Source organism: Cibotium barometz, chromosome 50, assembly GCF_041138505.1.
Source record: "Cibotium barometz isolate CiBa-2024 chromosome 50, ASM4113850v1, whole genome shotgun sequence".
NCBI classification, from domain to species: Eukaryota; Viridiplantae; Streptophyta; class Polypodiopsida; order Cyatheales; family Cibotiaceae; genus Cibotium; species Cibotium barometz.
The window spans coordinates 17,629-35,872 of NC_141095.1; the positions used below are offsets into that span (position 1 = coordinate 17,629).

The following is an 18,244-nucleotide window of genomic DNA, read 5'->3' on the forward strand; positions in this document are numbered from 1 at the left end:
CACTTCTCATCGATTGAGAAGTCAAAAGAAATAGAAAAATGCATGACTTCACAATGCAACATTTTCTTTTGCTAGTGTATTATGTAATTACACTTCAAAATTTCAAACAACACATGGCTTATTACCAAACATGAAAAATTAAACAAAAGGCCATTACTTCACAATCTCAACAATACAATTTTATTGGGAGAATTCATTTGCAAGGAACATTTATATACCACTTAAATAGTCAAGTCAAAACATTGGGTTCAACTAGGTTCCTCAAATTTGATAAGTAAAAAGGAAGTCTAATTTGGTGTGTGAAGGATCTTGATGAGACCTAATTTAGCTTAACCTAAATATGTGTGTGTGTGTGTGCACATAACAAAGAGAGAGAGAGAGAGAGAGAGAGAGAGAGATGGGTGCAAGGGGGTTATTAAAGAGGATGGAGCCCATGAAAAAAGGTCATACTGATCACATATATACAACGTTATATAAGGATGAGATTTTGAACAATTCTAAATATTACAAGGAAAAAAAAATACGAGTGTGGAGGAGTAAAAACATCAAGCTGATGAGTTATGATTTTTACATACAAGAAAAAATCTACTCTACCCTTTTCTCTTTCAAATACTTTTGGATGTAGGACTCAACAACTACAACACCCATTATCCAAGAGATGGCGATGGAGTAGTCAGCAACACTCAAAACAGGTAAACCAAGACCCTTTTGTGCAACCATTAGAACAATTCGTGAATTTATAACTCCGTACCTGTTCATGTGCATTGTAACCAATTAGAAGGCTAACATTACCATTGAAATGACATTAAAATACAAATTTCAAAAAACCCTATAGTCCTTTTGGAAGAGAAGACTTTGGTTGATCACGTTTAAATTTTAATCACCAAAAACCTCAACTCCCTAGTGCTGTTATTCTTTATTTAGAATGGACTGTTGTAAAGTTCATATATTGAATCCAAGCCCATGAGCTTGATATTCATTGCCAACATTTCAATCTAGATTTGGGTAGCCATTCTCCTCTCTTATAGCTATTTGCAACAAGATATACCCTAGTTATGGGAGTTCATACTTGGATCCCAAGAAGAAATGCTATGTGTTTAATTCTTGTTGTTGACGATGATCTTTCTAAAGGCATCTATGTAACCAATCCCCTCTTGTTTTGCCACTAGCATCATTAGGTACCTTGAATTCAAATTTGAACACCAAGAAGAATAATTACAAAGACCTATTAATCAGCTTTTAGTCATGCCTAAGGACTTAAGGAGAGCTGAATTAGATTTCAAAGGTTTAGCTAGTAATTTAAAAATTCATGCTTGGTGAGGCAAAATCAATTTGTGAGGTTTCAATGATCATAAAGAAAGAATCTACTGGTGGCTCTTTTGCCTTCAATGAAGAATGCCACAAGTAAGGTATGCCCTTGCCATTTGTTGAAGGCTGCTCATAAAAGTACTTGATACTCTTCTTGAGGCCTCACATCATACATATGATCCTTCCAAAGATGGGGTAACTTTTTGAAAGGCAAAATTGCTAAACTTTTCAAGGATAGACAAATTTTTGCTCTTCGAAGGAAAGGATCCACTTTTTAAAGATCATTGAGTAAATTTTATTAGATAGATGTCAAAGAAAAAGAATATTATAATCTAAAATTCAATGAATATCCAGGGCCACCCTTCCAAAAATGATCCTTAAAGGGGTTAAATTCAATGAATATATAAGACCACCCTTCCAAAACAATACTTCTGGGGTTTTTTTTTGGCAAGGGAGATATGGGTGACTGAACCTCCCTCTAGGGGGAGGTTGTGAATTTAATTCTCCAACCTATTCCAAGATATGAATACTGTGTGTACGTCTCAATTAGAGATAAAGATTAATTTTTCTCTATGTTTGTCGCGTTTAATTAGAATTACTATGTTCAAAGAACCTTCTTTAGAGATTTTAAAAAAATTCCTTGAAGGCTTCAAATTTTAGCCTTGGACCACGTTAGGCATTACTAGTGTACAGGATGGTGGCCTTATTGAACAAAGCATATTCCTACTCTGGAAAATCCAAGGCTATTCATACAACTAATAAATTTTTTTTGTAAGCTTTTGTTGAAATGCCACAATGTATAAATAAATGCTGATATTTTAACCAAGATTGTAGCTCAAGGCAACCCAAAATTTGAACTAGGATATCTTAACTTTAATTGAGCAAATTAGATCGCAAACTCGGTTCTTTGAGCACTACAGCACCCAACAATTATCCACGTGTATGTCAATGATCTTATCAATCACTTATTTGAGAACGCTTGGAAACTTCAGGCGTGCACACGCATGCACACACACACACACACACACACACTACATCCAAGGCTGCTTGTCACAAATAACCTTGTCCACTGTGATGTTTGTTAAAAGGCACAAGGGGATCTATTTAAGCCCCCTAAAATCACTAAGGTAGGATTTTAATTGCCAACTCTACTCATAGAAAAATTACGAGCATTTACTCTTGTAGCATTTTGGTTTTCATGTCTAAATTTAAAGTTTTCCCATTCTATGAATTGCTAGTTTCTATACTCAATGCTCATGCTTTCATAACATTTGGGATTTTACTTGTGTATTAAAACTCTACACTTTGAAGAAATGGCAAACTTATAGTTGTAATTACCTATTCATAAAGCTACCAAACTCCTATGAGCAAACACCCATTAAGTCATGCCTAAGTATATCTCAAACCCACTCTCTTTCGAACTAATGCATGCAATGTAATTATGAGGCTCCAACTACTGAGGCACAAATCATTTAATAATAAGAATCCAATATGGCTATCTTCAAATTGCAAATTATGTGAGGAGGGCTAGACTTACTGTCACGTAGGCTGTAATGCCTGTGTGACCGACGGCAGACCGGATGGCCATATCCGGGGTTCAGTGGGAGAGGACGCCCATGCGGAGTCATGGGCGGCCAGGCTAGTGTGGATGGCAGGCCACACACTATATAGCCTGGGGGATGAGGGGCAATCCTCATTCTTCCTCTATGGCTGGGTGGTGAGCCATAGGCCGTCCCCTCTTGTGGTAACGCCCGTAGCGGCGTTACGGATATCTAACACTCGTATCAGAGCGTGGTTCAAGGGGATCGTGAGAGTCCGCGCGCGAACGGGGGACCGGAGCCCACTCGTCGATGGTTTTCATCCACAATCTTCTCACCCTTATCTCCACAAGGGAATGTGTGGAGGGAGGGGGGCCAAGATTTTTTGAAGGGAAGAACTCTTTCTCTCTCTCTCTCACTCTCTCTCCCCGTCACACACAGCATCGCAGGTAAGCAAAATTTGTTAAGCAAAATTTGTTTGTTTTCTGCGTTGAATGGCTACAAATGCTGCGCAAAACTCTGTGAAAGGATGGAACGTGTGTGTTGAAGTGGGGGGGCGCAGACCACCCCCACGACCAGCCCCTGTGTGTGGGGGTGAGGCGGCGAAAATACATAGCTGAAACGCGTGGGGTGGGGGGGCGAAGACCAGCCAACCCACGACCTCACTGTATACGGTGTGGTGGTGTTGTGCGAAGGGGGAGGGGATTGCCTTGCAAAAAACGAGGGAATATCCAGCGAAAACCAACGATGTAAGAGGAGGAGGCGGCCAAGGCCACGGCCAGCCTACCTTTGTAGGAACTCATTAGGGATCATGCCGCTGCAGATGTCTCTGATGATAGGGAGCTTTTTGAGAGTTCATGGTCTTTGGGGTCTTCTTGTGCGCAGCGCTTGTCATCAATGCCTGCTGTTTTGTCGTCTGTGTAAGCAATGCAGCTTGAATGGAAGAGCATGCGCGCCTTGAGGAGGGCAGCTTGCGCTGCTGGAGAATAAAGAGCTTCGAGCATGAAGAAGACCTGCATGGTAACAGATGAAGAAATGGTGGGCATAGCGATGCTGGGAGTGTAGCACAATTAGTTGGCAGCATCGCCGGTGGAGGTCGGCCAGCTAGGCCGGCCAGCGGGGCGACGGCCAGCCAGGCCAGGCCAGCCATGGGCGGCCAGCAGGCGGCAGCGCCAACCAGCCAACGGCGGCGAACGGCCAAGGGCCACAACGGCCAGCAAACGCCAGCCAACCCACCAACGGCCAGAGACCCCAAAAAAAAAGAAAAAAAACATTTATTTTTTTAAAAAAAATAATTTTCATTATTCATTTCTATGAAATTAAAAATCAAAAAATTCAAGGAAACTCTCTCTCTCGACTGGGGAGGAGAATAATTCCCACAAGAAATAATCCCGCAAGGCACCTCTCGATCATTTAAATTCTTGTTATGAGTTGCAGGCATTTTTCTCGTGGATCGCAGCATCCCGGAAGCATCCTTGTAGAGGCCCGCAACGCACAACAATTCGACAGGCGACCGTAAAGGGGAGCGATCGTAAAGGGGTCCCATTATCTATGCAGGACTACGAGGCTCCGCTTGACTTTCAGGTCATGCACTTAGCCAGAGCAGACGTATATCTAGGCAGGGAGTGGCTGTATGGCTTGGGCCCTAGTCTAGCTCGGAATTACTTACATAATACGCTATGTTTTGAGCATGGAGGTAGAGTCATCACCCTGCAGGGCGACCGTACTGTCCCTGCCACACCACTTATTTCCTCCATGGAGCTGTGTACAGCGGTCTGCAGAGACCAGATAGCAGAGGTATATGCTTGTTACCCTCTTTTGAATTCTGTTTCCGTAGATGAAACGATAAATGATGTTTGCGTAGACAAACAAGAAAAACAAAATAACCTTGGACGAGACCCACTGTTTGAAAACCCTGTTTGGCATGCATGTGATTCAAACAAGAAAAAATCCAAGGTGAATGAGACATTAAAGAAAAAGTACGTAGATACTTTAACGAATTTATTAGAGGAATTTCAGGACATTTTTCCTAATGATTTACCAAATGGTTTACCACCATCTAGAGAAGTAGACCATGGCATCGAAGTTATGCCAGGATCAAAACCTATAAGCAAACCTGCTTATAGATTAAGCCACTCCGAGGCACAGGAGGTGGAAAAACAATTAACGGAATATTTGAACAAAGGCTTTATTCGGCCTAGTTCAAGTCCGTGGGCATCGCCTATTCTTCTGGTAAAGAAGAAAGACGGATCTATGCGGATGTGCATAGACTATAGGGCTCTTAATCAGATAACGATTAAGAACAAGTACCCGATGCCACGCATGGATGAGTTGTTTGATCAACTCTATGGATCGAGATACTTCACGAAAATAGACCTGAGATCTGGGTATCATTAGGTTAGAATTAAACAAGAAGATGTTGCGAAGACAGCTTTTAGGACCCGTTTTTCGGGCAATTTGAGTTTTTGGTTATGCCATTTGGGCTAACCAATGCTCCAGCGACGTTTATGACGCTAATGGACAGTATTTTACGTCCATATCTGGGAAAATTCGTAGTACTTTTCCTAGATGATATTCTTGTGTACAGTAAGACACAGAAAGAACACACAGAGCATTTGCGTCTAGTGTTCGAGTTGTTGCGAGAGTACAAATTATTTGCGAAGAAAAGCAAATGTGAATTTTTTGAAACAGAAATTCACTACCTTGGCCATATTATATCCGCCGATGGTATGCGGATGGAGCCAGAAAAAGTAGAGGCTATTCTTAAATGGCCAGCGCCGAAGAATCTCGAGGAACTGCATATTTTTCTTGGCATGTCGGGGTTCTACCGACAGTATGTGAAGGACTACGCGAAGATCGCAGTCCCGTTGACTGACCAGTTACGGTCAAAAAACAAAAAACATTAGTTGGGGGGACACCCAACAGAAGAGCTTTGACAAGCTCAAGGTGACCGTAGCAGCTGCACCTGTTTTGACAATTGTCGATCCAAATGAGCCGTTTGTTTTGGAAACAGACACTAGTAATGAGGCCATTAGGGGGCCGTACTAATGCAAAGGGGACGCCCAATTGCATTTGAAAGTAAAAAGTTAGATCGTATGCAGCGTAACTACTCGGCTTACGAGCGAGAGTTACTAGCGATAGTTCATGCACTGAAAAAGTGGAGACACTATTTATATAGTGCCACTTTTGAGGTCCAGACGGACCATGAAAGTCTGAAATGGCTTTCAAGTCAAAATGAACTGAAGGGTAGAAAAGCTCAGTGGGCGGGGATTCTACAGGAGTTTGACCTTCAGATATGTTACCAGAAAGGTAAGTATAACATGGTGGCAGATGCACTTAGTCGCATGCCACTGATTAATGAACTTAGTTTCACAGTCTTCAAGAATGATTTCTTGGAGTCCCTACGTGGTTTATGTGAGCACGATCCATCTTTTACAGAGATCTGGCGCGCTGTACGCGTACGCACTTCTTCACAGACGCGACCACCTCCCTCGTTGGCACGTATTGCTAGTCCGGAGAGACTGGCCGAAGGTGCAACGAGAAGGGAAGCGAGAGTTAGTCCGGAGAGACTAGCCGTGTCTTTTGGGTATAGTTTGGACCCGGAGAGTTCTGACGTAGGCCCTTCATCATCTTTGACTGCCACGGCTTCAAAGGGGAGTGATAAACTTCGTCGGGGAGAGAAATATGCTAATTACTCCATTGACGACGGGTACTTACTCTACAAGGGTAGAATATGTGTACCAACTATTAATGACTTTCGGGCCCAAATTCTTAAAGAAAGTCATGATAGTCCAAGTGCGGGTCATCTTGGGATTCAGAAGACCTATGCACTAGTAAAAAGACAGTTTTATTGGCCTAGTTTGTTTAAGGACGTCCAGACTTATGTGCTGAAATGCAATAAGTACCAGGTCAATAAACATGAACGTCTTAAGGTTGGAGGACTACTCCATCCGTTAAGGATTCCTCAAGGGAAATGGGAAAGCATTTCCATGGATTTCATTACCGGTTTACCCAAGACGAGTCGAGGGAATGACTCGGTGTGGGTGGTAGTGGACAGGTTAACTAAAATGGCAAAGTTTATTGCCACGAAGAAAACTGTTAAAATGCCAGAGTTGGCAAAACTCTTTATTGAACATCTCTACAAGCTATATGGCATGCCCGCAGATATAGTGTCGGATAGAGATAGAAAGTTCAACAGTCATTTTTGGAGAGAAGTCTTCAAAAAGTTGGATACTACTCTGAGTATGAGTACGGCAGATCATCCGGAGTCTGATGGTCAAACTGAAAGAGTTAACCAAATTCTAGAGGATATGTTGCGTTCTTATGTTAGTAAGAAGCAATCTAATTGGGAAGAGTACTTGCCTTTATTGGAGTTTGCCTATAACAGCTCCAAACACTCAGCGACTGGATTTACACCATTCATGTTAATGTATGGATTCCAGCCGAGATCTCCGATGGCTGTAGGCCTAGAAAAGGAGAAGATTCAATCTGTCAAGGATTTCCTTGAAGATATGAATGATATGCTCAGAGCCGCACGTGAGAGCATTCATAGCGCCCAGGATCGCGTTAAAACTTATGCGGATAAAGGAAGAAGAAAGGTGACCTTTGCAGAAGGTGACTTTGTATTCCTCAAGGTTCCTGCGCAGTCTGAAACCATGAAAACGGGAAAGTGTAATAAACTTTCTCCGAGATATTGTGGTCCTTTTAAAATCCTTAAGAAGATTGGGGACGTAGCATATAAACTTGAGTTACCGGAGAGTTCTCAAGTCCATCCCGTCTTCCATGTCAGTAAACTGAAGAAATCAGTTCACGGGTTAGAGAACGCAGTTTCTCCAGAGATTTTGGTGGACTTGATAGAGCCACCAAAGATACCACATGAACCTGAAAGGATTCTACAGTATCGTGATAGACAGACCCGACATAAAGTGTACCAGGAGGTACTTGTTAAATGGACAGATAGGGATGAGGAGATAGCTACCTGGGAACGCCGTAGTGCAATTTCCAAAAGGTTTCCCCAGTTTGTTTTTGAGGACGAAAACTCTTCTTAAGGGGGGGTAATGTCACGTAGGCTGTAATGCCTGTGACATTTGACCGACGACAGACCGGATGGCCATATCCGGGGTTCAGTGGGAGAGGATGCCCATGCGGAGTCATGGGCGACCAGGCTAGTGTGGATGGCAGGCCACACACTATATAGCCTGGGGGATGAGGGGCAATCCTCATTCTTCCTCTATGGTTGGGTGGTGAGCCAGAGGCCGTCCCCTCTTGTGGTAACGCCCGTATAGCGACGTTACGGATATCTAACACTTACATTCAAAAAACATTTATGATTGTCCCCTCTTTTTTCGTCATCAAATCCACACATACATAAAAGAAAAAAAGCTCGGCCCACACGTCCACACACAAGCATATACATAAAAATATTGTATAGATATTTATGTTGTATACACAGAGGGGTAGGATGCCTTGTTTCCAGCCTCTTAAAATGAGAATAGTTTGCATAGATATTTACATTCCATATGTACAAGGGTAGGCTCTCTTGTCTACCCTTTGAATTTGAGGAAAGCTTATAGGATCACACCCACAGCCTCTCCCAAGCGAGAGGTTGACTCTACCCTTTGGGCTAATCCAAGTATATAATTGTCCCTCTCATTTGTAATGTAATTACGGCTTTAATGATTTTTTACAATTTTCCTTTTTTGTAATGCAAGGCTTTTTTTTTGTTAGTACCAAGCAACGTCCTTTCAAATGGGAGGGATCAATCATGATACCCTAACCCAACCCTCCAACACACACACACACACACACACACACACACACACACACACACACATTAAGCACTTGCTCCAACACAATGCTTGTATTTTTAACAAGGTCATGCGAATTTTTTTTGTGAGAAGTAGAGTAGATAATGCTTACCCCATGACAGTAGTGCGAATCATCCAACGCCTATGTGCTTGAAATTGTTTGTTTCTAGCTGTGGCCACAGCACGAGCAAGGCATATGAGGAGAGTGATGGACGCAATCGCCATAAAAAGCCGTCCCAAAGTCCCAAATTCGGAGTTGACAAGCATGGTGGTTGAACCCGTGAATGCTAAAAAAAGGGATGCACACACAAATGCATACCCCATCTGTCGATGTAGCTTGAAGTGACGAGCCCTGAAGGATGTGTTGAATTGAAATGGTGCCACGAACAAGAACACAAGACCTGCTAGAGAATGCAACTGCACCACGACCACCAAAATAGTTAATGCAATTCTTGCCTTTTTCTTTTGCTAAAACGTGCTTATCCTACAAAATGAGAGGGGTGTGTGTGTGTGTGTGTGTGTGTGAGAGAGAGAGAGAGAGAGAGAGAGAGAGAGAGAGAGAAAGAGAGAGAGAACGTTTTTATGTAATTTGATCTATTTGATGGGGGTGGGATTTGAACACATGACATGTTGAATAGCAACTCCATTAGGTAAGCAATCTACCACATGAGAGAGATAGAGAGAGAGAGAGAGAGAGAGAGAGAGAGAGAGAGATCTTTGTTATCTTGTAGTAATGATCCCAAAAAGAGACCACATATTTCTATCCAAGTGGAGTGGGATTCAAGCAAATAACATGTTGAGTACAAACTCCGTGAGCTAACCAATCTTGAGAGAGAGAGAGAGAGAGAGAGAGAGAGAGAGACAATCAAATTGCTCTCACGAGTTGCAACAAGCTCTTCCCCTTTTTTAAAAATGCAGATGTTGTGTAGTTTTTTTTGGGGGGGGGGGGGGGAGGTGTACACACACACACACACACACACACACTCACTCACTCACTCACCCACACCGCCCCTCAATCGAGGTCGCCAATAGTGTTCACGCCCACCATGACTAGGGACTTGGCAAAATGAAACACTTCACAAATTGGACTACCACCAAACTATAACAAGCCCCTTGGTAAAACTTAAGAAAAAGTTGTATGCCAACTGTGAAAGGAGGTTGACACACCAATGGAATGTGCCACCTTAAGCGAGAGCTTGCATTGAGGGGTGGGGTACACGATTAAGAGATGTTGTAGTGGTAAGTTATTAGCCCTCTCAACAGAAGGGCTTGAGTTGTTGGTGCTCCATCTCTTTTTTAAACTTGGATTTGGGATTTGTTTTTGAAACCATTGTGCACACACAATTACAATTATACACATATACATGTAAACACATACACTTCATGTATATGCGTACATGTCTAATGTGTAATTGTAATAGTGTGTGTGTGAGAAGGTATATGTGCAAGTGCATGCGTTTATGTGTGGGTTTAAATAAGGGCCAAAAAATATAAACAAGGCCCAAGAATGTAAATTAAAAAGGGGAGGGAGGAGGGGACTCTACCTCAGATCCGAACATGGGTGTCCACCTTGCAAGACCATAGCCTTACTGTCACACTGTCACGATAATTTTTCTAGTACCTCATTTTGAAAATACTTATTGTTATTCATGCAATTTTTTGTTGGCTCGTCGAAATCCCTACTAGAGACCAATCAAATCCCCATTCACAACAGGGGGCCACATCAACCAAATTGGGCCGAGTTTACTTTTTTCCAAATCCAATGGCTTGCATTCACTCAATCTTTGTGTTTATACTTCCCCACCCTAGATCCAAAACTTAGCTTGTAGAGGATCTCATGCCCTTTAGTCTCTTAACCACCCTTCTAATTGAAGTTCTTAGCTTTCTATAGAATTTTCCTTGTTGCCCTTTAGTACCTGCATGGACAGGGGGAATTTATTTTAATAAGTTACCATGTGGGTTCAATAGAAGGGATTTTTGAAATCCTTAATTTACACTATCTTCACGCATACAAGGGTGACATTTAAAGGGGGTATTCACGGATTGAATAGAAAAGGATGTGTTTTATCCACAAAAAATTCATAGATAAAGGGTTTTACAAATAGGCCTTGAATGTCGCACGTGATATAGAGAGTTTACATATAATGAAGAGTGACGTGATGGGGGGTTTCCATTTACTATATTGACAGTACCTGAGATGTGACGACTCACATCCATTCACATGCTTCACACTGCACTAAGGTAACTACCACACTAGGAATGCTAGGAGGCTAGGGGGCTAATCAATTGTGAGCTAATTCACCCATTAAAAGCTCATTATAACAGGCAATTGGGGGGGCGACGGCCCATGTCATGCTGGGACAAGTGCCCGACAGCTCAAGGCCACCACGTCGAAGGGTGAGAAACGGCCGGCCAAGAGAAACCCATAACTTCCTTTTCCTCCAAACATTTAGCGCCCATTGCCTAAAAAAAGATGGTCGGGCATGGGAGGCCGGCACACTTTGGAGAGAAGTGGGACGGTGGACAGTGTGACACCACTGCTATGGACGCAGTGCCTGATTGGCTAGTGAGGGAGAAAAAGGTGACCAAGTGTCCTAGTGTGACACGCTTCTCCTTATGGGATCCTGTTACTGGGGGTGCCACGCGAGGGGTCCGCAGCGCTCTCACTTTTTCCCTTAAAGCTGCCCGCTACAACCCCCACTAGTTGCTCCCCATAAGAAACCAGACCATCCAGCTTCATCACATCACACACACAGCATCATAGAGCATAACATCAAAAAAGACTAATCATCACACAAGGAGCATGAACATGAGGGCCACGCCCTTCCACAATCAGCCAGACAAAGAGGATCCCTGTTTATACATGGCAACATAATAAATGATACACCACAAAACCAACCAAGCACCCTGCACTCAGTACCTAAGGGAAACCTCGCGGGTGAGAACCCGCTGTAGAAGTACGTCAGACCACGTGGTGTGTGGCTGACGGAAGCCTCTGCTATCCGCCTGCGAGCCGCCTCTGCAACTCCGTGTAAAACTCTGCTGTCCGCCTTGGAATCGCCCCCGCAACTCCGTGTAGGAACCGCTTCCGGCAATAGAGAGTCGATGACGAATCAACCCATGTACATCGCCATCTTCTCTTCACCTGCACCCCTTTGCTTCACCTGCAGCACAAGCCTCTGCTTTACCACACAATGCTTCTGCTGTTGCGCTCCAACATAGCTACAGAGAACAGGCAGTGCACACACATTCTTTAAGCGCGGCTGCCCTGCAGTCTCGATAAAAGGCTCGGCTGTTTACAGCCGCGCACACACGCATGCGGGCTGCCCTGCGCCTCTACCCTCTGCACGCACACAGCCTCGCAAGCTTGCTCCTGCGCTTGCTTTCACACTTCTTCGCCTGCTTACTGACGCACTTCCTCGCACACACCCTCGTATGCTTGCTTTCACGCTCTTACTCGCAGACTCTGTTGCATGCTTGCTCGCGCGGCTGCCCTGCAGTCTGGATGAAAGTCTCGCTATTTACAGCCGCGCACACACGCATGCGGGCTGCCCTGCGCCTTTACCCTCTGCACACACACAGCCTTGCAAGCTTGCTGACGCGGCTGCCCTGCAGCCTAGGAAGAGAAACATGGCTTTTTGCAGCCGCGCACGAGCTGGTCAGCACCTCCTCCTCCTGCACGCGCACAGCCTTGCCTGCTTGCTCACACGCTTGCAGGCTTGCACACGCACTTGCTCGCTCGCAGGCCTGCTGACGTGCTTACTCGCACACACACTTGCATGCGAGCCTTCTGCGCTCTCTGTCTCTGCAGCCTGCTGGACTCGAGTGCTTCGCTCTTCGCAGCTGAGCACCCTTGCTCACGCGCTCGCTCGCATACACCCCTGTAGCTCGCTCACGCACTTGCTCCTCTGTTGGACTCGAGTGTGTTACTCTGCGCTCTCTCTCTCTCTAGAAAAGATACACCCGTGTGTCCTCTGTACGCCTGGCCCCCACCTGCCTTTATTAAGGCATACACCACATGAAATTCGTTCACATGGTAAGGCCGCCCAAGGTACACTTGCACAACTGGACCTTAATGCACCCACTAAGGCCCGGTTCCCATGGAGTCTCAATGCGTGATTCCGTCCACCATCATCTCAAGACTGCAGCTCGTGTTCAAGTCTTGTCTGCACACGAACTCGGTCCACTTCTCATGGAGTCTCAATGCATGATTCCGTCCACCATCAAGACTACAGCTCGTGTTCAAGTCTCGTCTGCACACGAACTCGGTCCACATGAGCTTCCGTTGTCAAGCGGAGATTGGTCGTCGTCCAAGATGACCTCGCTTGACGAGAACCTCGTCACATTTCCTTCCCCCCCCCCCCCCCCCCTCAATTCCGGAGCCTCTTTCCATCGAGATCTCTTGAGAGGATGATGCTTATGCTCAACCAAGGTAGCTACAATCAGCTGTGCACCCTTGCCCACCGCTTGCTTCAGTTATAGGGCTGATAAGAGCTTGGGGTATGTTGCTGGCTGTTCTGTGGTAGCCTCCCCACTACCCTTATCCTTGAATCACCCAAGAGGAGGAGCTGTTCCGAATAGGAAGAGATCAAGGCCTTAGCTTCTTGCAACCAAACTTGCCCACGCACAATGTCAAAATCGTCCATTTCGCATACGCTGAAGTCTGTTTTGTGAGTAACCTCACCCACAGTAATTGGAACGCTTTTGGCCTTCTTCCCGACCTCCTTGTCTGGTGAATTCACAGCTTTCATCACGGATCCGGGATCCGCTTCTATCTTCATCCCACACTCCTTTGCTTTTGCTGGAGTGATGAAGTTGTGAGACGCCCCGCTATCCACCATAGATCTTACCGGTCTACCATTCAGTATGGTTGAGACATTAAGAAGCCGATTACACTTCAATTCAACTTGAGAGTCCACTGCACTCAGGTGCTCAATAGTGCCCAAACTCTGGACACTCGTGGAGGAGTCTACTTTGCTGGATGCCTTGTAGAGCTTGCTTAGGTGGACAATCACGAGCATAATGATTGCCACTGCAAATAAAACACTCCACCTCTTTCGCTTTTCCCGTCGACTTGCTTGAGCCCGCTCCTGACCTTGAGGACTCAGTCTTTCCGTTGCCTGATCCTCCTTTCTTCGAAGAGCTGGCTTCATTGCTGGTCTCTTTTGATGTGGAAGTGCCCCCGCTTCCGCCACCTTCACAATCAGACCTCTTACCCTTAAAGCCACTCTTGGCGTTATCTTTGCCTCCATTCACAGATGTGCCCGCACCCACCGACCTTTTGCTTTGAGAAGAGCCTTCACCTTGTTGGCCAGGCTCCTTGTAATCTGTCAGCATGTTGGCTGCAACATATGCCACAGCGAGAGTGGTGACATTTTGTCTCTGCAGATCTGCTTGGGCCCAACCTTTGAGCCTATGAGTGAAGTGAAAGAACCTGTCTTCCTTAGAGATGGTCCTGATCTGCAGCATAAGGGCTTGAAAGGCCTTCATGTACTCCCGGATTGAGCCGGTGTGCTCCAAGCTGTCGAGGGCTTGTCTTGCCTTCCATTCCGCATTCATGCGCAGAAATTGTTTCTGCAAAGCTGCCTTCAGCTCATCCCATGTCGAAATAGCAAAAGTATTTCTTCCGTTGTCCACATCTTCCACGTAATTACGCCACCAAAGCTTGGCATCTTTGGTCAAAAAGGTGGTCGCATAAAAGACCTTATCTGCCTCTGCAGTAAGATTGGCACTCTTGAAAAATTGCTCACAGTCATACAAGAAGTTCTGCAAGAGCTTCACCTCTTGTGTGCCATCAAAGGGCTCGGGATCCTTTGGCTTGATTGCCCTCGTAGACGAGCCAGCTTTGGCCCGAACCTCTCCTTCTAATTGCGCCACCTTGATCTTCAAATCTGCCACTTGCCTATTGAGGGCAGCCACCTCCATTACCGCACTCGCATAAGCTGCATCCAGCCGGATGACCTCCTGTTTGAAGGCATCCGCACTTTGTTCAAGGGTCTGCAACCTTTTCTCCAACTACAACACCCTTGCCTGAGTGGGAACTCTTGGTGGTGGTCTGCCCGCCAAGCCAGATGCCGCAGCTTGGGGTAGAGCCTCTCGAGGCTCCCACTCTAGCTCATGGTCCAGAGCATCTCCTCCATGCACGGACTGGATGTCACTCTCATCCATGTTGTAATGTATGTAGCCCTAGCTAGTTCGAGGGTTGAATCGCTCTAATACCACTGCCACGTGAGGGGTCTGCAGCGCTCTCACTTTTTCCCTAAAAGCTACCCGCTACTTCACCGTGTTGGCCCGAAAGAATCACAACCCCCACTAGTTACTCCCCATAAGAAACCAGACCAGCCAGCTTCATCACATCACACACACAGCATCATAGAGTATAACATCAAACTGCAAAGACTAATCATCACACAAGGAGCATGAACATAAGGGCCACGCCCTTCCACAATCAGCCAGACAACTTCACTAAAGAGGATCCTTGTTTATACATGGCAACATAATAAATAATACACCATGAAACCAACCAAGCACCCTGCACTCAGTACCTAAAGGAAACCTCGCGAGTGAGAACCACTGTAAAAGTACGTCAGACCACATGGTGTGTGGCCGACGGAAGCTTCTGTTGTCCGCCTGCGAGTCTCCTCTACAACTCCGTGTAGGATCCGCAACTCTGCTGTCTGCCTTGGAATTGCCTCCGCAACTCCGTATAGGAACCGCTTCATGCAATAGAGAGTCGATGACGAATCAGCCCCTGCACATTGCCATCTTCTCTTCACCTGCACATTGCTTACAGCAATCCGAATCGCCTCTCTAACTCGGCCCCTTTGCTTCACCTGCACAAGCCTCTGCTTTACCACACAATGCTTCTGCTGTTGCACTCCAACATAGCCACAGAGAATAGGCAATGCACACACATTCTTCAAGCGCGGCTGCCCTGCAGTCTGGATAAAAGGCTCAGCTGTTCACAGCTGCACACACACACACATGTGGGCTACCCTGCGCCTCTACACTCTGCACGCATGCACCCTCGCAAGCTTGCTCCTGCGCTTGCTTACACACTTCTTCGCCTGCTTACTGACGCACTTGCTCGCACACACTCTCGTATGCTTGCTTTCATGCTCTTACTCGTAGACTCTGTTGCATGCTTGCTCGTGCGGCTGCCCTGCAGTCTGGATGAAAGAGTTGCTGTTTACAGCCGCGCGCACACACGCATGCGGGCTGCCCTGCACCTTTACCCTCTGCACGCACACAGCCTTGCAAGCTTCCTGACGCGGCTGCCCTGCAGCAAGGAAGAGAAACACGGCTGTTTGCAGCCGCACACACGCGCACGAGCTGGTCAACACCTCCTCCTTCTGCACACGCACAGCCTTGCCTGCTTGCTCACACGCTTGCAGGCTTGCACACACACTTGCTCGCTTGCTCGCTCGTAGGCTTGCTCATGCACTTACTCACACACACACACTTGCATGCGAGCCTTCTGCGCTCCGTGTCTCTGCAGCCTGCTGGAGTCCAGTGCTTCGCTCTTCGCAGCTGAGCACCCTTGCTCACGCGCTCGCTTGCATACACCCCTGCAGCTTGCTCATGTGCTCGCTCCTCTGCTGGACTCCAGTGTGTTGCTCTTCGCTCTCTCTCTCTCTCTGCAGAAAAGATACACCCGTGTGTCCTCTGTACGCCTCGCCCCCACCTGCCTTTATTAAGGCGTACACCACATGAAATCCTTTCACATGGTAAGGCCGCGGTTCCCATGGAGTCTCAATGCGTGATTCCATCCACCATCAAGACTGCAGCTTGTGTTCAAGTCTCATATGCACACGAACTCGGTCCACTTCTCATGGAGTCTCAATGCGTGATTCCGTCCACTATCAAGACTACAACTCGTGTTCAAGTCTCGTATGCACATGAGCTTCCATTGTAAAACAGAGATGGGTCGTCCTCCAAGATGACCTCGCTTGACGAGAACCTCGTCACGGGAAAGGGGGGGGAAGGGGGGGGGGGGGGGGGGGGCAATATCTCATACTTGTTAAACCCCCTCTATGTAGAGGTGTCATAAGGAGCACTTAGATTTTCTTATTGATGTAAGAGCTGACTATTAGAGTGCTACCTCAGTACTAGGAGGAGCTTAACAAATTTACCTACTATATAAGAAAACAACATCTATAAATATACATATACTTCAGCGAAAAATGGTGTATCTTGCACACAAAATTTAGCTAAAAATGGTTTTTCTTGTAGGCAACCTTGAAACAGTGAAATGAAGGTTGAAATGCTGCTATTTTATACGAAATAACCATGTGTGTGTGGTAGAGCTAGTCGTGTTCGTACATTCATGGCCTCTTGCAAAGACGAGTGGTGGAGCTGGGTGATAGTGGTGCTTAGTCTCCATAAGCACATGGAGGGACTTTTTGCTAACGTCCTTGTAAAGTGAGCACTTGGGGCTTTTTGATATTTTTATGGGTTTGAACCCTAAAAATATATTTTACTGCCAGCAGTGCTCGACAAAACCGGCATTTACATGTAATTTTACCAGCTGGATTTCAGAAAAACCGGCATTTACATGTAATTTTACAGGCTGGATTTAGGGCTGAAATTCATTAGTTTTAGTGTATATTACCGGTAAAACCACTAAATTTAACACAAAATACAGGTTGTATTTTTCAAAGCCTTTATTTTTAAGGACTGGGAAAAAGGTTTTTGTTGAGCAGTGGAGAGCAGTATCGAAAACGATGAGAGAAAGAGAGAGTCTCTAAAGAGAAGAGTAATCTCTGTATATTGTGTACATGAAAGAGAGAGATTCCTACGTGTGTGTGTGTTAACTGAGAGAGAGAGAAAAACACATACTCAAGGACTTAAGGACGGTTCGTGAGAGAGTGTGTGTGTGTGTGAGAGAGAGAGAGAGAGAGAGTGAGTGAGTGAAATTAAGAGGTGAGAGAAGAACCTGCCAAAGGGCAACGTGGTCGACGATGTGAAGGCCAGCAACATCAAAGCGACCGGCAAGAGCAGCAATGGTGAGATGCTTGTAGAGATTGAAGTCTCCCAGCACGAAGGGAATGGAGTAGCCCGCAAAAGGAATGCCCACGCCCAGCAGCCACCACCACCCCACCCCTTCTAACACTCCCTGCACACCCATCTCTCTCTCTCTCTGTCTCTACAAACAGCAGAACGACTGATGCACTTCGTTGCGCTCTCTCTCTCTCTCTCTCTTAATTTGGGAACTTGGAAGTTGGGTTATCTAGCTTCACGAGTAGATGCCGACTTACCGAGTCTCTCTCTCTCTCCAAGTTTCGCAAGATCCAAAACCAAACTCCTCCGAGTCTCGCTCTCTCAAAAAGTCAAGCCACGAGAATAAGTCCCACGCCAAAAAGTCAAGCCACGAGAATAAGTCCCACGGATGTTGACGCAATGTGATTTCTGTCGAGTGCTCTGAATGTCAACGTGAAGAAATTCAACCAAGCGTGGACAAGCGTGGAGTAACTATGAGTCTCTTAAGGTAGCGAAATGCCTTGTCATTTAGTGACGTGCATGAATGGATTAACGAGATTCCCACTATCCCTATCTACTACCTAGCGAAACCACAGCCAAGGGAACGAGCTT

General features: G+C 45.8%; 1 protein-coding gene across 1 annotated transcript; it reads right to left on the minus strand.

The window, feature by feature from the left end:
* Positions 1-447: 447 nt before the first annotated feature.
* Positions 448-17,872, minus strand: LOC147609687 (uncharacterized). The gene is made up of 3 exons (XM_086787147.1): positions 17,589-17,872; positions 8,766-9,070; positions 448-751 (listed from the first exon to the last, which is right to left on the minus strand). Exons 1-3 carry the CDS (start codon positions 17,778-17,780, stop codon positions 586-588), a joined length of 663 nt encoding a protein of 220 aa, XP_086643273.1. The 5' UTR covers positions 17,781-17,872; the 3' UTR covers positions 448-585.
* Positions 17,873-18,244: the final 372 nt, after the last annotated feature.